Source organism: Xenopus laevis, chromosome 2S (genome assembly GCF_017654675.1).
Source record: "Xenopus laevis strain J_2021 chromosome 2S, Xenopus_laevis_v10.1, whole genome shotgun sequence".
Lineage (NCBI taxonomy): Eukaryota > Metazoa > Chordata > Amphibia > Anura > Pipidae > Xenopus > Xenopus laevis.
In genome coordinates, this window is record NC_054374.1 from 165,690,762 (window position 1) to 165,706,452 (window position 15,691).

Below are 15,691 nucleotides of genomic sequence, written 5' to 3' on the forward strand. Positions count from 1 at the left end.
AAAGTTTGGGAACCCCTCTTAAAATAGTCATTTGTTGTGTTGTGTAAAATGTTTTTGGTGTTTGATTCGCCCCAGAATTTCCGACCGAGTCCCTGATCCACACAAACCCCACCCCTATTTTCAGTAAGCCCCACTCCCATTTCATGTGCATAATTCAGGACTGGGCCACCTATAAAGGTTTTCGGGGGGTGAGGTTTGTAACTGTATTTGCCTAGGACTGGCACCCCGTCCCCTTCGTCTCAGTTGCACCCACATGTAAATAATCATGTCTCTTACTTTCTGAATGGACAAACATTTATTTGCATTTTCTTAAAAAAACCTTTTACATCATTCTCTACATTGTAATTCGGGGCCATTACGTAAGTGTGAAATAGACGGGGAGCTACAAGAATCGATTCCCAAAAAACTGGCTAATTTTACTTTCCTCTCTCCCAAAATGCTGGAAAAGGTCAGTCGCCCCTCACTAACAGCAGAGTCCCATATGGACATGTCACGTATCCCCCAGGCTTTGCTATGCTTTATACAGAATAACAGCAGTGTATTTTAAAAAAAAAAGGGAATAAAACTCAAAATCCTTATAATAGATTTTATTTCCATATTACACATAAATGTATTGGGAACACGGCACATTCTATTCCAAATCACAACATGAAGAAAAATGGATGACATTTGTGTTATTGCTTTAGAGAAAGTGAAGAAAAGGGAATATTAGGCTGTTCCAAAAAAATCTTCTTTGCCAACTCATTGACTGTATCAAGTGAAACATGTTTGAAGCTGTTGTTTTCCTTTGAATGACTGAACTAATATTGAGTTGTATAACAGTGTTTGTGCTGCACATCTGTGTTGTATGGACTCCACCAACTTCCAACAACCTGTCCCACAATTCTTCTGCATTTCTTGCTTTTTGGATTAAGGGGATTGGGCCCCTCCATAACGTCAGTCTTGTTGGTGTAGAATACCTTTCCTTTAAAAATGTCTAACAGGTAGGGGGCATATTTTAAAGTTATTCCAGTCCTCATATCATTTCCTTATTTCCCTGATTTCCCCTTTAATGCTTTGGAGAATGCAACTTTTTGACATATTTTCGTATCACTTCATCCCGTAATCCGTAGATCAGAGGGCAGAGGAACCTGGGCAGGCAGGTAAAGAGGAGGAAGCTGGAGATGGGCAGATAAGTAATAAAATTGAATGGAAAGGTCTCCACCATTGATGACAATAAAGAGGTCATGTAGAGGAGGAGCTGGAAGGCATGGAGCATGACAGTTTTGCTTGCCTTAAGGGCGGACGATTTGTTGGAGCCAATGCTTCTGGCAACCATCAAAACCTTGTAGTAGGTGAATAAAATGACAAGGGCCACAAGGGTAAAAGTTAAGGTGTAGGTGTAGAATCTGATAGTGCCCTGCTCTGGCCTCACTGTGAGGGCCCCTTGGCTACAGACAATAGGTTGGAGCATCCCAATGAAAGGACTAAATGTGATGAAATCAGCAAGGTTTGGAATCAGCCCAAGTGTCCACATCCCTCCAATGGCAGCTACTCCTTTGCGCACAGTGACCAATTCCCCTTGTCTGAGAGGGAAGCAAATAGCCACATAGCGCTCCAAGGACATAATCGCCAGGTTGTACGGAGTCACCCGAAAGGTAACGGAGGCCACTGTGAACACAAAATAGCAGGCGGGCAACGGGAGGTATAGTGTGTATATGGCGGCCAGGAAAAGGAAGAGACCTGACACAAGGTAGGCTGTATCATTAATGAGCATGTGGGCAAAGAGCAGATAGCGGACGTTGTCCTTGAGATGAGGAGAAGAGAAGAAGACGTGGAGTATGACTGTGATGGTGTAGAGGAAACAGCTGAAGCAAAGGAGTGTGAGGACCACCAGACCCGTCTTGACATTGAGCACAGTTCTTGCTTGGGCTGATGCGTCTGTGTCGTTGTATAATACCCGAAAATTCCCCATGGCCAACATTGGTTTGACAATCACAGACTTAAAGGAAAAAGAGAGGAGCATTAGTAATGCAAAGCACTGCTGGGGGATACAATAGGGAGCGTCAAGAAAGGGTTGGGCGTTGGAGAACGTCAACTGTGAGCAACATAATCCATTGTTCATGCTCAAATCACTAGTGTGACCCCTTCCACTCTCTCCTTTCTGCACTGGAAGCCAATGAGATATGAGGACACATGGTGTCTAGCAATGAAGACTTGTTTCCCATTGGCTCCTTATGTGTCCAACCAGGAATTAGTAATCTACAGCTCCCTGCCAGGGGACCAATCTCGGAAGGGATCTGGTCAGATGCAGTGGTCCAAATTTGCAAACCATGAAACACTGGAGTGGCTCCCCATAAAATAATCATTTATAATTATATCAACCACTTATGTCTGAAAGGTGTCAGGGATATTTAGTCTAGAAGTAAAGGGTGTGTTTGGGGACAGTCAAGTTCACATTTAATTTAACTTTTAGTATGTTATTATATTATAGCTAATTCCAAGCAAATTTTAAGCCTTAATTTTTTACTTTTTACAGTTTTTGAATTATTTGCCTGACTCTTTCCAGCTTTCAAATGGGGGTCACTGACCCCATCTATAAAACAAATGCTCTGTAAGGCTACAAATGTATTGTAATTGTTACTTTTTATTACTCATCTTTCTATTCAGGCCTCTTCTATTCATATTCCAGTCCAGTTGCTAGGGTAATTTGGACCCTAGCAACCAGGTGAATAAAAAGCTAAATAACTCAAAAGTCCACAAATAATAAAAAATGAAAACCAATTGCACGTTATCTCAGATTATCACTTTCTATATCATATTACAGTTAATTTAAAGGTAAACAACCCCTTACATTGTGTTTTTTATTTATATTTCGGGGGAACACTGGGCTGGATATTCTGGCACTATGGCTAAATGGCACCAGTGTTTCCCCACTGCCGGGGGCCGCACTAAAACCCACTTGCTAGTAACAAATTTGCAATAATTGCTGATTGGTTGTTATTGGTTACTGTAGGGGATGGATTTGCACCCATGTGATTTAAGCCAATTGGTTAAAATTTTAATTCACATTCTAATATCATCCAGGCTGAGACCTTCCCTCCCTGATACTAAATGCAGGATCCACCCAGGGCTGTAGCTGAGATAATAGAAAAACTCAATTAGATCATTAAAGGATAAATAGATGATGATGATTATTAATTTGGCTTTAACAGTACAACGTTGAGATTAACTGGATCTAGTGCATTAACAAAAGGCCCCTTAGAAAGAATATTCTTAACATCAACAAATATATAGAAGGACTTACCTTAGACTCTTTTTATTCATAAATACTGGTGAAAACAGAACATTATTTCAGAGGCGAGGAAAGAAGATTCCGCCATCAGCAAATGAAGAGATTGGAATCAGGTTTATAGGATTCCCTACCAAGAGAGGGGGGATGAGTGATTCATTGGTGGAGAGGAAAGGAGATCTCACCATCAGCATAGGAAGGGGTTCTTAACTGTAAGGACAGTCAGGTTATGGGATTCCCTACCAAGAGAGGGGGAATGAGAGATTCATTGGTGGGGAGGAAAGGAGATTTCACCATCAGCATAGGAAGGGGTTCTTTACTGTAAGGACAGTCAGGTTATGGGATTCCCTACCAAGAGAGGGGGAATGAGTGATTCATTGGGGGGAGAAGAAAAGAAGATTTCACCATCAGCATAGGAAGGGGTTCTTTACTGTAAGGACAGTCAGGTTATGGGATTCCCTACCAAGAGAGGGGAATGAGTGATTCATTGGTGGGAGAAGAAAAGAAGATTTCACCATCAGCATAGGAAAGGGTTCTTTACTGTAAGGACCGTCAGGTTATGGGATTCCCTACCAAGAGAGGGGAATGAGTGATTCATTGGTGGGAAGGAAAGGAGATCTCACCATCAGCATAGAAAGGGGTTCTTAACTGTAAGGACAGTCAGATTATGGGATTCCCTACCAAGAGAGGGGGAATGAGTGATTCATTGGTGGGGAGGAAAGAAAATTTCACCATAAGCATAGGAAGGGGTTCTTTACTGTAAGGGCAGTCAGGTTATGGGATTCCCTACCAAGAGAGGGGAATGAGTGATTCATTGGTGGGGAGGAAAGGAGATGTCACCATCAGCATAGGAAGGGGATCTTTACTGTAAGGACAGTCAGGTTATGGGATTCCCTACCAAGAGAGGGGAATGAGTGATTCATTGGTGGGAGAAGAAAAGAAGATTTCATCATCAGCATAGGAAGGGGTTCTTTACTGTAAGGGCAGTCAGGTTATGGGATTCCCTACCAAGAGAGGGGGAATGAGTAATTCAATGGTGGGGAGGAAAGGAGATCTCACCATCAGCATAGGAAGGGGTTCTTAACTGTAAGGACAGTCAGGTTATGGGATTCCCTACCAAGAGAGGGGGAATGAGTGATTCATTGGTGGGGAGGAAAGGAGATGTCACCATCAGCATAGGAAGGGGTTCTTTATTGTAAGGGCAGTCAGGTTATGGGATTCCCTACCAAGAGAGGGGGAATGAGTGATTCATTGGTGGGAGAAGAAAAGAAGATTTCACCATCAGCATAGGAAGGGGTTCTTTACTGTAAGGGCAGTCAGGTTATGAGATTCCCTACCAAGAGAGGGGAATTAGTGATTCATTGGTGGGAGAAGAAAAGAAGATTTCACCATCAGCATAGGAAGGGGTTCTTTACTGTAAGGACAGTCAGGTCATGGGATTCCCTACCAAGAGAGGGAGAATGAGTGATTCATTGGTGGGGAGGAAAGGAGATCTCACCATCAGCATAGGAAGGGGTTCTTTACTGTAAGGGCAGTCAGGTTATGGGATTCCCTACCAAGAGAGGGGAATGAGTGATTCATTGGTGGAGAGGAAAGGAGATCTCACCATCAGCATAGGAAGGGGTTCTTTACTGTAAGGACAGTCAGGTTATGGGATTCCCTACCAAGAGAGGGGGAATGAGTGATTCATTGGGGGGAGAAGAAAAGAAGATTTCACCATCAGCATAGGAAGGGGTTCTTTACTGTAAGGGCAGTCAGGTTATGGGATTCCCTACCAAGAGAGGGGAATGAGTGATTCATTGGTGGGAGAAGAAAAGAAGATTTCTCCATCAGCATAGGAAAGGGTTCTTTACTGTAAGGACCGTCAGGTTATGGGATTCCCTACCAAGAGAGGGGAATGAGTGATTCATTGGTGGGAAGGAAAGGAGATCTCACCATCAGCATAGGAAGGGGTTCTTAACTGTAAGGACAGTCAGATTATGGGATTCCCTACCAAGAGAGGGGGAATGAGTGATTCATTGGTGGGGAGGAAAGAAAATTTCACCATAAGCATAGGAAGGGGTTCTTTACTGTAAGGGCAGTCAGGTTATGGGATTCCCTACCAAGAGAGGGGAATGAGTGATTCATTGGTGGGGAGGAAAGGAGATGTCACCATCAGCATAGGAAGGGGATCTTTACTGTAAGGACAGTCAGGTTATGGGATTCCCTACCAAGAGAGGGGAATGAGTGATTCATTGGTGGGAGAAGAAAAGAAGATTTCACCATCAGCATAGGAAGGGGTTCTTTACTGTAAGGGCAGTCAGGTTATGGGATTCCCTACCAAGAGAGGGGGAATGAGTAATTCAATGGTGGGGAGGAAAGGAGATCTCACCATCAGCATAGGAAGGGGTTCTTAACTGTAAGGACAGTCAGGTTATGGGATTCCCTACCAAGAGAGGGGGAATGAGTGATTCATTGGTGGGGAGGAAAGGAGATGTCACCATCAGCATAGGAAGGGGTTCTTTATTGTAAGGGCAGTCAGGTTATGGGATTCCCTACCAAGAGAGGGGGAATGAGTGATTCATTGGTGGGAGAAGAAAAGAAGATTTCACCATCAGCATAGGAAGGGGTTCTTTACTGTAAGGGCAGTCAGGTTATGAGATTCCCTACCAAGAGAGGGGAATTAGTGATTCATTGGTGGGAGAAGAAAAGAAGATTTCACCATCAGCATAGGAAGGGGTTCTTTACTGTAAGGACAGTCAGGTCATGGGATTCCCTACCAAGAGAGGGAGAATGAGTGATTCATTGGTGGGGAGGAAAGGAGATCTCACCATCAGCATAGGAAGGGGTTCTTTACTGTAAGGACAGTCAGGTTATGGGATTCCCTACCAAGAGAGGGGAATGAGTGATTCATTGGTGGGAGAAGAAAAGAAGATTTCACCATCAGCATAGGAAGGGGTTCTTTACTGTAAGGGCAGTCAGGTTATGGGATTCCCTACCAAGAGAGGGGGAATGAGTGATTCATTGGTGGGGAGGAAAGAAAATTTCACCATAAGCATAGGAAGGGGTTCTTTACTGTAAGGACAGTCAGATTATGGGATTCCCTACCAAGAGAGGGGAATGAGTGATTCATTGGTGGGAGGAAAGGAGATTTCACCATCAGCATAGGAAGGGGTTTTTTACTGTAAGGACAGTCAGATTATGGGATTCCCTACCAAGAGAGGGGGAATGAGTGATTCATTGGTGGGGAGGAAAGAAAATTTCACCATCAGCATAGGAAGGGGTTCTTTACTGTAAGGGCAGTCAGGTTATGGGATTCCCTACCAAGAGAGGGGAATGAGTGATTCATTGGTGGGGAGGAAAGGAGATGTCACCATCAGCATAGGAAGGGGATCTTTACTGTAAGGACAGTCAGGTTATGGGATTCCCTACCAAGAGAGGGGAATGAGTGATTCATTGGTGGGAGAAGAAAAGAAGATTTCACCATCAGCATAGGAAGGGGTTCTTTACTGTAAGGGCAGTCAGGTTATGGGATTCCCTACCAAGAGAGGGGGAATGAGTAATTCAATGGTGGGGAGGAAAGGAGATCTCACCATCAGCATAGGAAGGGGTTCTTTACTGTAAGGACAGTCAGGTTATGGGATTCCCTACCAAGAGAGGGGGAATGAGTGATTCATTGGTGGGGAGGAAAGGAGATGTCACCATCAGCATAGGAAGGGGTTCTTAACTGTAAGGACAGTCAGGTTATGGGATTCCGTACCAAGAGAGGGGGAATGAGTAATTCATTGGTGGGGAGGAAAGAAGATCTCAGCATCAGCATAGGAAGGGGTTCTTTACTGTAAGGACAGTCAGGTTATGGGAAGGGAGGGGGAATGAGCCGGAATGATTTGAGTAACCAAAATGGGTTATCCAATTTGTGTAGACAGACGTGACTGTGGAAGGGGATGAGTCTGGTGCGGGGGGTATAAAAGCTGAAGGAGTCTTACCCATATGATGAAGCTCAGATTAATTGCCCTGATGTAATTGCAATGTCTGCTTCAATCTGTGGAACAATCCAGCAGGAAAGAATGGGATATACAGGCACTTACCCTGAATCTGACTCTTGGACTGCAGAGGTTAATGTGCCTTGTGGCAGTTGGAAATATTTATATTGCTTCTAACTCCCTGTAGCCTTCATCAGTAGTAACCCCTGAGCTGCTGTTTACAGAGAAAGAGTCCATAAGGAAAAAAAGCATCTCTGCTCCTCAGCAGTTCAGTCACCCATGAGGTTAAATTACTATCCTCTCTCTATTCCTAAGGAATCAATCAAAAGACTCCGAGCACCTTCCACATCTGGTGTTTCCTTATGGGGCGTCCAGAGACTCTCACCGGGAGTTGCACACACAAGCGCCCCTAGAATTAACAGTAGTGACCCTAATAAACTGAAATGCTCATTACCGACCCGGCCAACTCATTGTGTGGCATGAGCTTTTTCCTCTACGCTTAAAGGCTAAGTAGACCTTCAAAATAAGTGAATGTAAGGGGGCTATTCTAAGCACTTTTGCAATGTACATTCATTATTTATTTTGTTTTTAATTCCAAGATATTAAGGGATACATGTACTGTTAATATGAATGAATTTTGTTACAACAGCGCCACCTGCTGGTCAGTTTCCCACCAGTCTGACCAGCAAGTAGTCAAGGATTTTACAGGTGAAAATTCGTTAAAAAAAAAAACGTGAAATTCGTCAAAATGGGATGAGAAAATCTGAAAAAATTGTGAAAAACTCATTTTTTTTTCCAGCAAAGCCAATTTTCAGAAAAATGTAACAATAAATGAGCGTAAAAAACCTGAGCAGATCCCCTCCCAATTAAATATTGCACTCCTCATCCCTATTATAAATAAACCCTCTGTGGTTCTCTCCAGTCTCTGTAACCTCCGTCCCATCTCTAAACTACTCAAGCAGTTATTAGAAATCAGACTGACCTGCTTCCTCTCTAATCATCACTAGATTGACCCAAGTCCCAGCCTTTTACCGGCTCTAACGACTCACCAATGACCTGCTGTCTGCAAAAGCTGAAAAATACTTTTTATTAATACTCCATGATCTGTGACACATTCTTAATTTTCTTCTTACCTTTCCTATTGCTCCTATAGTGTCACTGACCAAAGTTAATGTCTCCCCTATTACTCCATATACTCAGTCTTGATAATTCCTTCTCATTCACTTCTCATTCACTTCTCAAAGCTCCTCATAGCTCCTCTGCCATTCCACCCTACAACTCCATACATTGGTCTTAATATCAAAGCAGTTCATGCTCCACCCTGCATCTCTGAACTTGGCTCCATGTACTCATCAAACTCCTTGAGTACTGATTTACTCCTCAACTCCTTACTCAACTCCTCCTCATACATGTATTCAAGAACTGCGCCTCTTTTCTGGAATTCCCTTCCACATTCCATCTGACCCTCTCCCAGGGGCGCGCCGCCAATGAGGCGAGCTGAGACGCTCGCCTCAGGCGGCAACGCCGAAGCGGTTTCCAGGGGCGGCAAAAAGCCGCTCCTGCACCTTTAAGAGCCGAATTTCCGGTTTTTAAACCGGAAATTCGGCTTTACTAATGCGAGAGAGCGCAATTGCGCTCTCCGCATTAGTGTTCCTGCCTCCCCTCCCGACAAGTAAGTCAGCGAGGGGGGGCGGCATTGCAGGAGCCGCCTCAGGCGGCGCTTAGGTCTGAATCGGCGCTGCCCTCTCCCAATCTCTCTGCCTTTTCTCGTGAAGCACATTCGTTTGTTTAGAGAAGCTTTCCCTTCTCCAGCCTGGTATCTCTTCATTATGCCCTTTATGGCACCTGCCAGTGGTGTAACTAGATGTTACTGGGCCCACAGCAAATTACTTTTAGGCCCCCAACATAACCAAAGAGGTTGTCCTTTTTTACCAATATATGTTGAATTGCTCATTATTTAGGGCGTCATGGGGCCCCTATACCTCCAGGGCCCCCCTGCAGCCTCAGGGTCGGCTTCCTCTGTAGTTACACCCCTGGTGTTAAATACCCACACCTTGTATGTTCCTGCACACTTGATAAAGGGCCTAGCCCGAAACATGTTGTGTTTTGTGCATTCCCAATAAAAGTTTTTGCAGTTAAGAATACTGCTGTGGATTTGTCCTGCATTCGAATTCTACTGATTGACCCCTGGCACCTGCCCACATCTCTCACTGGTCTTGCCCAGCCTCACAGCTTGTATCTCATACCCAGTTATTCTATTAGATTGTAAGCTCTGTGGAGCAGGGACCTCTTTCTCTTCTGTACCAATCAGTATTTGTATATAATCTGTATGTTTATTGTAAATATGCCAGAACTGGGATTTAACCCCCAAGACTTCTACTCCTGGACAATACAATATGATAAAAAATACCAGCTATAATGCTAAAAAGGCAATATTTATTCCCATAAAACTTTGTGTTACCGCACACCTCCTTCCACTTATTCTGCGTAGTGGTGCTGGTCCACCGTTGACCTTGCCAGGTCACCTTACTGCTTTGTAGTTTCGAAAAACGGTCCGCACACACCAATATTGCAGTCGGGGATTGTGCCCCTTTTATTAATGCCACCAACAATAAATATTCAACGTTTCGGGGGGACACAGCCTCCCTTCTTCAGGATAAATTCACAAAGTGCACAGTGCCATATTCTTATACCCTTAACTCCTCCCATCTCATCTGTGTAACATCTCATTAGTATCATTTATGTGATTAACTCATTCAGTTCATTTAAATACAATTTCAGTGTAAATCATGTTTTAAATAATGTTACATATATTTCTTTAGATAGTGGAAAGCATTTCTTTCAATTAATAAAAAACTTAGATGTACAAATAACAATAAAGGATGGTAATTTTGTTACGGATTTATATAGAAAGCCAACAGATAGAATCTATTAAGGAAAGACAGTTTTCATCCAGCAGGGGTCAGCAAAGGATTACCTAAAAGCCAGTTTATAAGGGCTAAAAGAATCACCTCAACAAATGATCTGTATGAAAGACAGGCACAAGTGATTGTAAAACAATTCAGTGAAAGAGGTTACAATAGGGGTGAACTGAATCAGGTTAAAAATGAAGTAATGGGGATTGAAAGAGAAAATTTGTTAACACCAAAAGGAAATTTGAAAAAGAGAGAACAGGAGTGTGTTTGTGTAACCACATTTGGCCCACATTCCAATTTGATAAAGAAAAGTATATTGCAACACTGGCATATTCTACAAAAAGACCAAATTTATGGTAAATTATTCACTAAAAAACCAATCTTTAGTTTTAAAAGAGGTAGAAGTGTTGCGGATGGAATAATAAGATCGGATTTTAAACCAAAGAAAATTAAAAGTGTGATGTTTAACAAGAGGGGTACCCTTCCGTGTCACGATTGTGGCCACTGTAGTGGCATAATTAAAGGTGACAAATGCACCCATCTGAGTCAAGGATATGGAATTCAATTAAAACATATGGCAACATGTAATACGGAAGGGGTAGTCTACTTGTTAAAATGCCCATGTGGTCTTGGGTATGTGGGCCAAACTTCAAGAGCAGTTAAAACACGTCTAAACGAGCATAAAAGCGTGATTAGAAACTACAAACCAGATGAGGGAACCGATCCTAAAGATAAAAAAAGTAAAGAGAAGTATAAAAGAGAAACCCTACTGGCTAGACACTTTTATAATGTGAAACATAATGTCTCCCAAATAAGATGGCAAGTTTTAGAAGTTATTTATAAAAATGCAGGTGTTGATTTTAAAAAATCATTATTGAGGAGAGAAGCTTATTGGATTTGGCGTCTGAAAACACTTTCGCCTAAAGGCCTCAATGAAGATTTTAATTTGACATGTTTTCTGTAATATATGTGGTTTGTAGGTTTTTTAGATATTTATACACTATTTAATAATTTTTATAATCACCCTTTTCCTTCACAGATGAAGTATCATGATAGCCCAATTACACACGAGAGGTGTTAAGATTTTCCAAATATTAAAGCTAAAGTAAAAACGCAACCAGCGGCAGTGAGTAAAAAATGTTTTTTATTAATTGAAAGAAATGCTTTCCACTATCTAAAGAAATATATGTAACATTATTTAAAACATGATTTACACTGAAATTGTATTTAAATGAACTGAATGAGTTAATCACATAAATGATACTAATGAGATGTTACACAGATGAGATGGGAGGAGTTAAGGGTATAAGAATATGGCACTGTGCACTTTGTGAATTTATCCTGAAGAAGGGAGGCTGTGTCCCCCCGAAACGTTGAATATTTATTGTTGGTGGCATTAATAAAAGGGGCACAATCCCCGACTGCAATATTGGTGTGTGCGGACCGTTTTTCGAAACTACAAAGCAATATTTATTCCCAACCATGCCATGAGTATATAAATGAAAACCATCGTCATCATCATCATTTATTTATATAGCGCTGTCAAGATACGCAGTGCTTTACTGCAGTTATAGCAAACAGGGAATAAATGGTGGATAACAGACAAGGATTACAGAGTACAATAGGGTTTACAAACTAAAAGGTTAGGGTACAATTGAGACATTAGGATTATATAAACACTTTGTCATTTTTGATACATCAATGATTAATTAAGGTACAACGAATAGGCCTCTTTAAACAGGTGGGTCTTTAAGGAGAGCTTGAAAGTTTGGAAGGAAGGAGAAAGTCTGACAGCTTGTGGCAGAGAGTTCCAGAGAAAAGCAGAAGCCTGAGAGAAGTCTTGTAGGTGAGAATGGGCAGAAGTGACCAGAGGAGAAGTGAGGGAAGATCAGAAGTAGAGCGTAGGTTTCGTGAAGGAGAGTATTTGGAGATTAGAGATGAAATATAGGGAGGGGTTTCATTATTAAGGGCCTTGAATGTGAGTGTAAGTAATTTGAATTTGATTCTAGAAGAGATTGGGAGCCAGTGAAGGGACATACATATGGGAGCAGCTGATGTTGAGCGGTGAGATAGATGAATGAGTCTAGCGGCCGCGTTTAGATCAGATTGGAGTTGTGAAAGGTGACTTGTTGGAATACCTGTGAGGAGTAGGTTGCAGTAATCAAGGCGGGAGATGATGAAACCATGTTAAAAACAAGCAGTACTGGGATCCCTCTCCCGATGATACTTACTTCGCACCCTTACGCCTGGCGAATTTGCGCAACGGACGTAACTACGCAACTACGCGCGCATTTTTCTGAACGCTATCTTTTACGCCAGACTTCCATCACCACCTCAGACCAGGCGAAGTGCAATAGAGTAGATAGGGATTACTTCAAAAAAAGTTAAAAATGTTTCTAAGTCACAAAAAACACTGGCGTTTTTTAATTTTGTATGGGTGATAGGCTGAAAAAGATCGAAATTTTTTTGTGGCTCCCCTCCTTCCCCCCTACATTTCCTAACTCATGGCACCTTAACTATACAGTGGGCACATGTGTAGGGCAAAATAAACATTTTATTTGCTGTTTTGAAGGTTTCCCAGGCTTGTGTAGTGTTGCTACATATTCCTCCATTGTAACTTCAATTTGGCGCCGTATGCAAATTAACCATCGCTAGCGTAACTTCGCTTCGCTTGGCGAATTATCGCTAGTGCAACTTCGCAACCTTATGCTTCCCCTGAGCGCAAGTTCGGATTTTAGTGAATTTGCGTAGCGCTGGCGAAAATACGCCTGGCGACAAAGCGCAGCAAAGCGGACACTGGTGCAACTACGAATCTTAGTGTATTTGCCCCATGTCTGAAAGTATCACCACCAGACCACCTCCAGTGCGTAAGGTCCGCATTGATGTTAAGCAGCACCTTGGACTTATTCCACGGATCCTCGGGTACGGGGGCCGAATGCAGAAAATAACGCAGTCTGAAAGAGAACGACACCCAATGGTGACGCAGTTTACCCTAGTGATTGGTTTAATTCGAAAAGTCTTTTTTGAAAGTAAGTGCTGTTGCTCCCTGTCCGACCATTGAATCAGAGCGTCCATTGACTCCACAACGTTCATCATTACTTATGCATACGTACGAAAAGCCTTAAACGAAAGGACTCCGCGGTGGTTCAATAAATATATATTGCTTTAAAGCAATGGCACACTGTTAGAAACTACTGTTTTATCAAATAATTTGTATAAGTTCTATGGTCAACAAACACCACTCACCAAGGTGATATTTAAGTATATTTAATGTGTAAAAAATATGTTACAGAAAATACATACAAATTAACAGATACCTAGCCAGTCAAATGCTCTATTGACAGCCTACCAAAATAATATGTATGTATCAATATGTTGTATAAAAGTTTTGTGTATGTCTGTATTATGTGAGAGTCAGTGAGAGTCAGTGTGTGTCTGTGTGTGTGTCCAGTGTGAGAGAGTGAACTTCTCTTAGGGATATATTCAAAACCTGTGGGATACACCTCCCCCAGCCTACCCATAAATTCCATATGTTAATTGTAACCTAATCCCTCCAGACTTGAGGAACAAATGGAGTATGGGAACCAGTGTGTGAAAGATGTGTGAATGACAAGTCATGAGTGCACAAATGAAAAATATTCAAACTTAATCAATTCTGGAATATAACCATTTTTCCAATACGCAATATTTAACACACATACTCCAATAGCAACAATAGTATCACTAGGGCTATTGGAAACCATGGCATGGTGGTGATGTGTTGGTTATTATATAACTACATCGAAATCCTGAAATAACTACAATTACAAAATAAGTAACAATATTAATACGCTGAACCTCAATGTTCAGCCATATATAATCATAATATGAAAAAGAATCTAAATGCTAATGAAAAATATTTTTTTCAAAAATCTAAAAAATCTAAAAGAAATTAAAAAATATTCAAATAGCATAATAACGAAAGGCAAAACGAAAGAGGAAAGCAGAATCTGTATGTTTAACATGTGCACCCTTCTACTGGTCAGTTCTGGAGAATACATTGACTCTTTAGATATAATAATGATGTCTTGGTAACCTTGCTACGGGCTAAGAGCAGAACATTTGATAACCAATGGGTCTTTTATCCGAAAATTCTGAAATCCTATGCTGCAGCCAGGCAGGAACAGTAGTCTTGTATCATATTGGCTTTGTATCAATGACTAATTGGCCAAAGAACAGCAGGGAGTGAAGAGGAGCTGCAACATTTTGATCAACTGTCAGTTCCTCTTCGTTTCCTGCTGTTTTGATCTTTCAGGTGTTTGACCTGAAGAAATGGAACAGTAGAAAGGTGGCCTTGGTCTGTATGGCCCCTCATATGTTATTTTTTAAATTTCCCCTCAGTACTTTACAGAATACAACTTCATGACATTTTTACGAATCACTTCATCTCTCAACCCATAAATGATGGGGCTGAGGAACCTGGGCAGGCAGGTGAAGAGAAGAAAGGTGGAGACGGTCAAGATTAAAATCGTGTTGAATGGGTATCTCTCTGTAATTGATGAGAGCAAAGAAGTCATGCAGAGGAGGAGCTGGAAGGCATGGAGCATGACAGTTTTGCTTGCCTTAATGGCAAATGACTTTCCCGAGCCAATCTTTCCAGCCACCAGCAAAACCTTGATGTAGGTGAAGAGGATGATGAGTGCGACTAGGGAAAAGTTTATGGTGAAGGTCAGAGTTCTGATAGTGTTTTGTTCTGGTGTCACAGACAGAGCTCCCTGACTACAGACCATGGGACGGAGTTTCCCAAAGGATGAGCTGATGGTGATGAAATCGGCGAGATTTGGGATGAGCGCCACCGTCCAGATCACAACTATGGCAACTGTTGTGTTTCTTACAGTACAAAATTCTGCATGTCTGAGTGGAAAAGAAATGACCGCCAGGTTGTATGGGGTCACCCTATATGTGGATGTGGCTACAGTATATGTAAAGTAGCAGAATGGCACGGGCAGGTAAATCAAGTACCAGGCGCCCAGGAAGAGAAGGAGTCCTGTAACCAGGTAAACTGTGTCGTTGACCAACATGTGGGCAAAAAGGAGGTAGCGAGCATTGTCCCTGAGGTGAGGGGTCACGTAGATGATTCGAAGAATGACGACGATGGAATAGAGGAAACAGCAGAAGCAAAAGAGCGTGAGGAACACAATTGAATCGGCCGATCCTCTGGTTGCAAGTGAAATCTCAGTGACATTGTTGCTGATCCCTCTGGAATTCGACATGGAAGTGGCTGGTTGGGGGAATCAAAAAGAAAAGGGTCAAAACAGAGAAAAGACATAAAGGAACATCTGATTATATTGGAAAGTTCAATCAGGACCAGTAGAATGACCTTTTCGTTTACGATTTATTCCAACAAGATGAAGTGAACACAATACAGGCTCTTTATCACCTTATCACAAAGCTCTCTGGTTGGGGGAACCTAAGGCCACTGACTATGTTCTCCCTCTCCATATTAATCACACGAATTACTCAATGAGCCGAGTAACCTACGGACACGTGTCTATGGAGATTCT

The 15,691-nt window shown here is 42.2% G+C and overlaps 2 protein-coding genes across 2 annotated transcripts; both read right to left on the bottom strand.

Moving 5' to 3' along the window:
• Positions 1–1,048: 1,048 nt before the first annotated feature.
• Positions 1,049–2,137, bottom strand: LOC108709148 (odorant receptor 131-2). Its single transcript, XM_041584766.1, has one exon. The coding sequence runs from the start codon at positions 2,102–2,104 to the stop codon at positions 1,049–1,051; it is 1,056 nt and encodes a 351-aa protein (XP_041440700.1). The 5' UTR covers positions 2,105–2,137.
• A 12,041-nt stretch (positions 2,138–14,178) lies between these two features.
• Positions 14,179–15,691, bottom strand: LOC108709038 (odorant receptor 131-2). The gene has a single exon (XM_018248665.2). It carries the CDS (start codon positions 15,398–15,400, stop codon positions 14,525–14,527), a length of 876 nt encoding a protein of 291 aa, XP_018104154.1. The 5' UTR covers positions 15,401–15,691; the 3' UTR covers positions 14,179–14,524.

Coding starts and splice junctions, on each gene's coding strand:
- LOC108709148 (XM_041584766.1), bottom strand. CDS start 2,104: ATGAACAATGGATTATGTTGCTCACAGTTGACGTTCTCCAACGCCCAA.
- LOC108709038 (XM_018248665.2), bottom strand. CDS start 15,400: ATGTCGAATTCCAGAGGGATCAGCAACAATGTCACTGAGATTTCACTT.